Raw genomic sequence first — 9746 nt, forward strand, 5'->3', positions numbered from 1 at the left:
CATGACAGCAGTGTTCTCTTTGCTTTCCTTGGCACTAAGGAAGCATCTGCCAAAAGGCCTCTCAAAATCCAAAGGCAGAAGCTTAAGTAACATCCTAGCAGTAGCTTCTCACTTCTCTTACTTGGGACTCTTGCAATGGCTGGTATGCTGAATAGCACTTATGAATCATTTGCCTGACAGAAAGCATACAGGGCCCAGCAGCACCCCAGTGCTACAATCACCATGTACTACATGCCTCTTTACTATGTGCTCACAGAGGACATTGCATCTTCTCCATGGGTTTCTTCACTGTTATCTTTTCAGATAACTTCTTCCATTAGGACAGGCACTAAGTATTAAGTTAAAAACTTCCTCCTAGTATCTGCAAAAGAACTAGTCCTCCTCTCCACCACACTCTCATCAAAGAAGCCCAGACACAGAACTTACTTTGACTTGCCCTTTCTGGAATGGGAGGGTGAATTCGCCATGAAGAAGTCCATTTTTCTCCAAGAAAACCACATCCTGTCTGTTGGGTTTTTCTTGTGTAGATGCTATCAGGTTTCCAGAAGGCCTTAAAAAAGAGCCAAATGAAGAGTCATTGCTCACACAGTCACTAGCTGTCATTTAAACACCAATCACTTCACATTTTCTTCAGCAACACGAAGAAAAGGGCAGCAGAGGATGTGTTTTCCTCAGCATTGCGCAGACAAAGTCATAGGTCCAGCAGAGACATTTTCCTGAGCTCATGGCATCCACAGGGGAGCAAGTAAATGTCAGCACTGGCAATGGGACCTGTAATATTCCTGTTTATACAGTTGAGTCCCAACCCACTACGCAGACAATCTAGCCCTTCTTCCCACATGTAACACAAGTATCGGACTTTTCAAGGTTTAAGGCGCCACTCTTTCTCATGCTGAATCACAAGGTGGCTTTCTTCCAGTTTTGGGAAAAATCAACAAACACAGAAGAAATTGAATTGATGCTGATTAAACACTGTGACCAGGGAATAAAAAGCAACACTGCTACCACCATGCAGACTGCTTTATTACTCACTTCCAGGACAGTGCTTGTTGTAATCCTGAGATAGGCTCACTTGTTGACTGCAGCACAAGCTCTCTGGTCCACACCCTGACCTTCCGAGCACCTACAGATTGAGAGCACAATGAGACAAAGCTCTAGGAAAACACCTGATTTTATGAGGGCAGAAGAGCAAATTTTGATGCACGTGAATAAAAAGGAGATTTCTCCTGCACACCTTGAGGGCTAAGAATTCTGTTTCAGGCAGTTCTCTCATTGTAACTGAGTGACTAAAAGAACTGAGTTAGGAACTGCAGTCTGATTTAGTTCAGTCATACGAGTTTCCTCCTCCAGCTTTCACCATGGAAATGTTAAAATCTTTGTATACGTTCAAGATCCTCCCAATCTGAAGTACTGAAGGTAAAAGCCCAAACTTGTGGAAGAGCAGTGCAGTATATTTAAGCTTTATATGTTATATATATATGTATATATATATAATATATACTATATATATTATATGTTGACCAGTATATTTAAGCTTTCAAAAAGTAGCATTTATCATGGAAGACATCAGTTGCAGTCTTACAACAAATGCATATGCTCATCACCTCTTTGGCTTCAGGGCTAAACCAAGGGAAAAGTATTTACCAGTATTTAAAAAACCAGTGTGCAATGTTAAATTGCTGGTATGAGGGGCAGTGGATATACCACCCCAAACATGTTCACCCATTTGGCACTGAGAGCCCATGAAATATTGCTTAAAGCTTGAGCAGTAATCTAACTGGTGAAAGAAGCAGTTCAGATAGTATCTATGCAGTAGTACCCTCTCCTGGCATCTCAAGGAACTGAAAAGCAAACTGCAAAGAAAGTGTTCAAAACATCATGTCTATAAAAGGCCTCTGAGAACATTGGAACAGAGAAAAGAGCAATTAACTAGCTCAACTTGCTTTAAGTGGCCAAGAGACCACAAACACCAGCCAGTTCTTGCCTTGTCTAGATTCTGCTTAAGAAGCCCCTTACATATGTCGGTATTCCAAAGAAGTCTGGTCCCATACCTGTCTCTGGACAGACAGCACTCACTGCAACAAACTGCCCATCTCCCCTCCATGTCACCCGAGGCCTGCCATCATCCCAGGCTGAGGTTGGCAACACTTCCTGAAGTCACACAAAGAAAGTTGCATCAAAACTTTGGAAGGCAAATGTTGTCTTTGTCTAAACAGACTGCTCTTTGAAGAGCCTTGGCATGGAATCAATCTGTTAAAAGTGTCAAAGTCAAAAATCATTATTTAGAATGTTATTTCAGGAAATATTAGAATTAAAACTGAAATAATTCAATCTGCTTTTCCTGCAAGTGCATATGACAGTTTCTTCACATCTTCACACACCATCCTTCCCCTCCACACAAGGGTCTTTACTTATAGACCAGCTGAGCATAAGCTGGACACAAGGGTGAATTGAGATTTGTTCATTACTGTCACAACCCCTTGGAAAGAGAAAGGCATGCCATCCAGGCAATCTGTAAGGCATACAGAAGCTGGGATGAGAAGTAGTGATCTTTAAGGCAAACGGGCTCTTCATGGAACACAGGAAAAAAGAAATTTCAACAGAATACACATAAAGAGGCAGCTATTCAGAAGCTTTAACTTTGTCAAACTAGGCATATTTTCCCTTGTCCAGACAAGCTTTGTTGTGTCTGTCCCAACAGTAAAGCTGGAACAGGCCACGTTTCATGTCTGCACTGTAGCCTGCGAGCTTTCAGCAGTAACCGATTTAACTGAACAGTTTTAATTCTGGAACTTAAGCACAAAAAGAAAAATACGTTTTTAGCTGCCTGACTTTTCACAAAACAAAAAGTAGAGAAAACAAGACTCAAACACGGAAGTGTCAAAGGAGCACAGAGCTAAAATGTGAAGGAGCTGCCTCACAGGTGATGTTCAGGTAGACCAAATTCTTCTTCTCTGGTCTTCTGGGAGTTCAATCTACTGTGATTTCTGCTCCTTTCAGCCACACTGCCTGCTATTTCTCTTGCTCGTGCGAAAACTTCAGCATGCAGCACACATTCAGCAAAACTGATCATGCTGATTTAAGGGAGGGTTTACCTCTGCAAGCACTAGAGCTTGCAAATCTTCTTGCTTTAAGCTCTATACGAAAAGTATTAAGTACTCCTAGCTGCTTTGTTGATTTAGGAGGAGGATAAAAAGGCAGGATTTCAGATAAAACAGAAATAGAAGCAGTCTATGAAGAGAACTACCAGAAAGGTGTTGGGAAACTGGCACCCCAGGAATAACAGAAACTCTCATTACACATGTTCTCCCAGAGACAGCATGGGCTTGACACAAAAAAACCCCAGCATCATACCGTCTGTTTGCGATGTGCTGCCTGTTTCCCTTCTGATCCATGGAACTGTGTCTCCTTTTTTCCCCAACCAAGAGCAACAAACTTTCCTGAAGAAGAAGTAATCATTTTAGTGGAAGATTTACAGCACTATTGTAAATACACCCAACCACAACTTCAAGCCACATTTTATTCTAAAATCTTGCAGGAAAGTTACATAGCTCAGAAAGTCCTTTAGTACATAGAACTTACTTGAATGTATGCTGACAAGTAAAAGTATTGACTTTCTTCTTCAGCTGTCCAGCAGCATTACATGTCTCCTGGCACCCATAAATGTCTCCTGGCACCCATAAATGCTCAGCTCCATTTCCTTACATGCTTACAACATACCAATGACATCAGTTATGGCAACTTCATTTCAGTGCACCTCTCACCTTCCCCAAACTCATCTTGGTGGATTTGCTTCTCAGTAATTGGTTCAAAATCCCTTGTCATCATGATGAGTGTTTGCTGACCTGCAAGGCAGATGCTAAATACAGTATTGGTGCAAATGAACACTCAACATTCCCCTGTGTTGTCCTATTGTTCTGTCATGGGTCCGAGTATAGAAAATATGATACTAGAGGGACATATCCTTCAAAGCATGAAATCTCATGACTGGAACAGAAAAACACTTTAAAATTTTTGTACTCAAAAACATGCTTCCTTGCCTAACATTAGTAAGTTCTTTTCACCTTCAAAACAAGTACCCGGCACTGTGAAGTATTTTCTCTTGAGATTTATGACAAGAGCAGTCAGCATGGATTTATGAAGAGGAAATCATGCCTGACCATCCTGAGAGCCTCCTACAATTAGATGACTAGCTTGTGGATAGGAGGAGAACAGTGGATTTCATTTATCTTGACTCTAATAAGGCTTTTGATGCTGTGTCCCACAACATCATCATAGACAAGCTCATTAAGCATGGCATAGATAAGAGGACACTGAAAAGCAGCTGAACTGCCAAGCTCAAAAGCTTGCTATCAGTGGCAAAAAGTGCAGCTTAAGGTCAGTCACCACTGCTGTGCCCCAGGTGTCCAGAGGCAATGCTTAACATCTTCCTTAATGACCTGGAGGACAGGACCCTCAGCAAGTTTGTACATGACACAAAACTGGGAGAAGCAGCAGCTGGAGCAGCAGGTTCTGCTGCTGTCCGCAGGGACCTTGCCATGTAGCTGAGATGGGCTATCCAGAACTTCATAAAGCTCAAGAAAAAAGGCATGTCCTCCACATGGAAAATAATCATCTCAGGCACCAAGACAGACTGGGAGCCAAGTGGCTGGAAAGGCGTTTGCCAAAAATATTAACCGTTTTTCCTGGAGCACACCAACTGGAAAATGAGCTAGCAGTAGGCCCCTGCTGCACATGTGGACAACAGCATCCTGGGTTGCATTAAGAGTGCTGCCAGCAGGTTGAGGAAGGTGATCTTGCTCCTTTACTCAGTGCTGGTGAGACACATGCAGAATTCTGACTCCATTTCTGGGCTTCCCAGTACAAGACAGACAAGGACACACTGGAATGAGTCCTGCAAGCGGTCACATGATTACTAAGGGCTTGGAGAATCTGTCACATGAGTGGAGGCTGAGAGAAGCCAGACTGCTCTGGAGAGAGGGTTCCAGGGGAATCTCATCAGTGTGTGTAAATATTTAATGTGGGAAGCGGGGTACAGCAAAGAAGACACAGCCACACCGTTAGTGATGCTGAGTGACAGCACAAGAGGCAGTGGGTACAAACTAAAATAGAGAAAATTCCCTTAAACTGTAAGAAAACATTTTTTTCACTCTGAGGGTGGTCACAGACAGGAAAAGGATGCCCACAGAGGTTGTGGGATCTCAGACCTTGGAGAGATTCAAAACCTAACTGGGAAAGGTCCCCTACAACTTGCTCTAGGTAACCTGCTTTGAGCAAGGTGGTTGGAATAGGTGATCTCCAGAGCTCCCTTTCAACCTCAAGCATTCCATGACTCTGTTTAGTCTGAGGCTAATTTCACTTTCTAAGTGAGACACACCTGTATATAACATTTCCTACCAGACCAAGAAACAGTTTTTGTTACTAATAAATCAAATGGGGATATAAAGGAGGAGTCTTCATGTTTTAGAGGCAAGATCAAATCTAATTCCTTGAAAGAGCTGAAGGACTAATAGCTCTGCTACAAAACTCAGTCTTTTGGACCTGAACAGCTTCTCCTTAGATCACCAAAGCACCACATGGATCATGAAACGAAATGTCACATACAGGATGAGGTAGGGGTTTTTCCTGCTTTAAGTCCTAGTTCCAGTCACTTAGCTTTGTCTTTTTATTCTTCTCTATAAAACTTAGCTGTGTTTTATGTTTTGGCCATAATGAGTTTCACTCCCAAAGACAGGATGCTTATAGGCTGCTATTAATACCTGTTGCAAGCAAAACAAGCTCTTGGTCAGGACTCCAGCTCATGGTACTCAGACCGCTGTCCACACTTCCAACACATTCCACCTGCAAGACCAAAATAAGACCACAGAGGGGCAGGAACATGAGTGCAGCACTATTCCACCACAAAAGCAAATAGTCACCAAGTAGGGAAATCCCCTCCTACTTAAAAAAGTCACAAGTCTTACTTTATGAAACAAAAGAAACTGACTAAAGATGGTTCCAGAATGTTTACGTATGAGGGCCCAGATGTTTAAAGATTAACACTTTCTACCATACCTAGTTTTAATAAGAGCTTTATTCTCAACTTTCAGTCTTAAGTCAGCACATATAGTGTCAATACTAATACTGCCTGACAGGGCCTCTGATTACATTGGTAAAAACTTCTTTAGTCACAAAACACAGATATAATGATTCTCACCTAGAGAATTCCAACATGCAGTTAAATTCTGATCAGCCTGTGTGTGCTGAACTTGACAACTGCATATAGCTGCACCAACTTCAAAGTGCATGAAAACTGGGCCAGTTTTATTGGGCCATCATGAGCACATAACAGCAGTGGCAAAGAACTTCTGTCACGCATTGTTATCCCGACTTGCAAAAGGCATGGAACAGAACGATAAATATATCATGGCAAGATGATGCCATTACAGGAATTAGGCTTGGGTGTCACAATCTTTTCCAGGTAAGCAAAGTGAGACCAGGCACCAGTGCACAGAGTAACTATCACCCATGCAGAAAGGGTTTCACAACAAGCAGAGGAACTTTAAAGACTTCTCTCTTGCTGCCCTGACTGCACCAAAAGAACACAACCTTAACATTGGAAAGTAAGCCAAAAAGCCTTGAAATAAAGAATCTGAAGTTAGACCTCATCTCTGATGCATCTATCAGTGCAAGAAAAGTCTCATGTATCACATGCTTCGTTAATTTTTATTCCCCTATGACATGTTTTAAGTTGCAATACAGGACACCTTTTTCAGACACAGCTGATTGCATATTTAAGTTGTATTTGCAAATCAAACTCAAACAAGAATCAAAACAGGCAAGCTGCAAATAACCACAACCTTACAGCTAACCCAGACAGATCACTGTCATCTCATGCCCACCTACACCTGCACTGTTGGCCTGGTATCATGGGCGCTGATTCAGACTTCAGAGGGTGCTGCTGAAGATAGTACAAATCTGACACTGAGAAAGCAAGTATCTCAGTTCCTGCCATATCTGCTCAGCTATTTCAGTTTCCCTTTAACGTTTTCTAGGGCTTTTTCATTCCAAATGTTCCTAAAATCACAACACACTACACTTTCTCCTCTCTTCAGTTAAGTCATGTCAACATGATGTTCTGGATCGACTGATAACAAAAAGGTAGCTACACTATGAGTTAGGAATGATTACTTTATTCTGCACTTAGTCTCAGCAAAATCCTGCTTCTGTAACACTCTCCATTGGATCCTGTGCTGCTGAGTGTTTGCTAAGAGCCCTCCGAGCAAACTTAAGAGGACTGGGGCAGTGGACAGGAAAGCCATCACTGCACTTCTTTTACAGCGTGTCTATTCTGTCCTTAATCCTGCTCAAGGCTCCCACAAAAATCAGCTTGTCTGCCCACAGGAGGGAGACTAACCACAGCTCAGTATGCAACAAACTTACTGCCCCTGAAGAAATTGCAAGTATCATTCTTTCCTCTGAAATCCCTCAGTACCATTGTGTTTTTCTGCATTGTTACCTGCTTCGTGCTCAGATTGCAGAGCAGGATGTCTCCAGCTGCTGTAGCAACACACACACACTCTTGCTCTGGAAGATCTTCGATACCCACGATGTAGCCACTTCCATCCTCAGGCAAGAAACCCTCCTCAACCAAGGAAACTTCTCTTGTCGCCTTGACACAGAGAGAGCAATGACTTAGTAATTACACATCACCTCAGTGGGGTTTCTGCAGAAATGACAGACTGACATCCGTGGGTATATTTCATCCTATTGCAGTTACACAAAGCATTAACAGCAGAAAAGAGTATGTGAACGGCACCAGGGAACTTCACTTATCCATAGGAAACTGTGAAGGTCCTCTTACATTAAAAGTGCTAGGCGGACAACGAGAAACTCATATAAGGAAGCAAACAATAAATGACAATACCGCAACTTCCAATCTGTCTTTCTAATCATCTTTTAACCCTTTTTTCATAACTCCCTGCATAGTGTCAACATTTAGAGGTGCATCAGTAGCTGCCTGAAGTGTCCCAGTACTATTAAGGTGAGAGGCAGACTTCAAAGACACAACATAAAAAGAATTTCTAAGGAAAAGCATTTGCATGTGCACTAAGGTACAGCAGTCTTTGAAAATGAGATCCCTGGTAAGCCCCAAAGCTCTTCTGCCAAGTTAAGTTCAGAAACGAATGTACTAAAGGGAATCAGATGCCTCAGAGCTACACAGTGAGAAGACAGCAACCCAGCTCTAACAACAATTCGTAACTCAGTAGCAGTATTTTACTTCAGCGATATGTTGGGTTTTTTTGCCCCCTACAGCACGGTTTCAAAAGCTTCCTTCTGTGCTCTTCACTACCTCTCTGCCTCCTTGGTTCTGTTTTGTGAACCGTGTCTCTGATACCACTGCTCGCCAGGTCATGCTTAAGACCAAGCCACGTGAGTGATCCGTGTCAGAACACAGCCACGTTCTTAAGAGGCCGATTTAGTATTTTAGAGGCACAGAAGGCCTCTTCAGCCACCGAGATGACAGTGCGGCGATCCCGCGGCACCGTGGGAGGGCGGCGAGCGGCGGAGGGCGCAGCCGGAGGGTCTGAGCGCCCCAGACACCGCCGCACCGGGAGACAGGCGAGCTCCCGGCGGACACCGCCGCGCTCCCGGAGGAACCAACGCTTTATTCCAGCTCTGCAAACAAAGCTGACCCCAACAACACGCCGGCAAGCACGAGCACTGTCCCCCGAAGCGGCAGCCCTGGCTCTCACCGAGTCCCCGCCGGGGCGCAGCTCCACGAGCCCGTACTGGGAGCCCACGAGGACCGTGCCGGGCTCGGCGCCGAGGCAGAAGCACCGCGGGGTGCCCGTGGCGGCGGCGCAGCGGCGCCCTCCGGCCCGGAGCAGCCGCAGGTTCCTCATGGCGCGGGGAAGCAGCGATGGACGCCGGGCCCTCACGGCGCCGCCATCTCCCGCAGGGCGGGCGGGCGCAGGCGCCGTGCGCGGAGGCCGCCGCTCGCAGGGCGGAGCGGGGCCTTTCCCGTCCTGCTGCGGCCGTGCGGTCTGTGCCGGGCCGGGTCGCCAGGGGTTGTGCCTCAGACAGCAAAACCAGCGCTTTGACTCCTCAGCTGCTCAGCAATCTGTGTGGCTGCGCACAGGATCACAGAATCACAGGACCGCCAAGGTTGGAAGAGACCTTTAAGATCATCCAGTCCGCCCGTCAGCCTGGCACTGCCACTGTCACCACTTAAACCCTAAACCACATCACCCAGCGCCAGATCCGGACACCTCGTGAACACCTCCAGGGATGGTGACTCCACCACCTCCCTGGGCAGCCTATTCCAATGCCTGACCACCCTGACAAGGAAAAGAGTGTTTCTAATATCTAATCTGAATCTCCCCTGCCTCAGTTATAAGGCCATTTCCTCTTATCCTCTCCCTGCAGGCACGGCAGAAGAGACCAGCCCCCACCTGGCTATAACCTCCTTTCAGGTGCTTGTAGAGAGTGATGATGTCCACCCTGAGCCTCCTTTTTTGAGACTAAACAAACGGCTCCCTCAGCCGTTCCTCATAAGACATGTCTTCCAGACGTTTCATGAGCCTTGTAGCTCTTTGCTGGATACTTTCCAGCACCTCAATGTCCTTTTTGAAGTGAGGGGCCAAAACTGAACTCAGTACTCAATGTGTGGCCTCACCAGTGCCTGTGCCAGTGCTAGTGTATATAGTGACACTGGAAGCAGGATGATTCTTTTGCAGCCAGTCTTGGCACTAACCAGTTGAGGA

General features: G+C 45.1%; 1 protein-coding gene across 1 annotated transcript in view; it reads right to left on the minus strand.

The window, feature by feature from the left end:
• The window catches only part of ELP1 (elongator complex protein 1), a 31314-nt gene extending 22385 nt beyond the window's left edge, over positions 1 to 8929 (minus strand). Inside the window, exons 1-8 of the mRNA XM_027663674.1 lie at positions 8736 to 8929; positions 7499 to 7651; positions 5760 to 5841; positions 3765 to 3845; positions 3355 to 3440; positions 2052 to 2151; positions 1033 to 1123; positions 427 to 550 (exon numbers count right to left, since the gene is read on the minus strand). Of these exons, the coding sequence (XP_027519475.1) occupies positions 427 to 550; positions 1033 to 1123; positions 2052 to 2151; positions 3355 to 3440; positions 3765 to 3845; positions 5760 to 5841; positions 7499 to 7651; positions 8736 to 8885 (867 nt within the window). The 5' untranslated portion in view covers positions 8886 to 8929. The remainder of the gene's footprint in view (positions 1 to 426; positions 551 to 1032; positions 1124 to 2051; positions 2152 to 3354; positions 3441 to 3764; positions 3846 to 5759; positions 5842 to 7498; positions 7652 to 8735) is intronic.
• Between the last annotated feature and the right edge of the window lie 817 nt (positions 8930 to 9746).

The sequence above is a fragment of the Corapipo altera genome, unplaced genomic scaffold (assembly GCF_003945725.1).
Source record: "Corapipo altera isolate COAL_440 unplaced genomic scaffold, ASM394572v1 61129, whole genome shotgun sequence".
Classification (NCBI taxonomy): Eukaryota; Metazoa; Chordata; class Aves; order Passeriformes; family Pipridae; genus Corapipo; species Corapipo altera.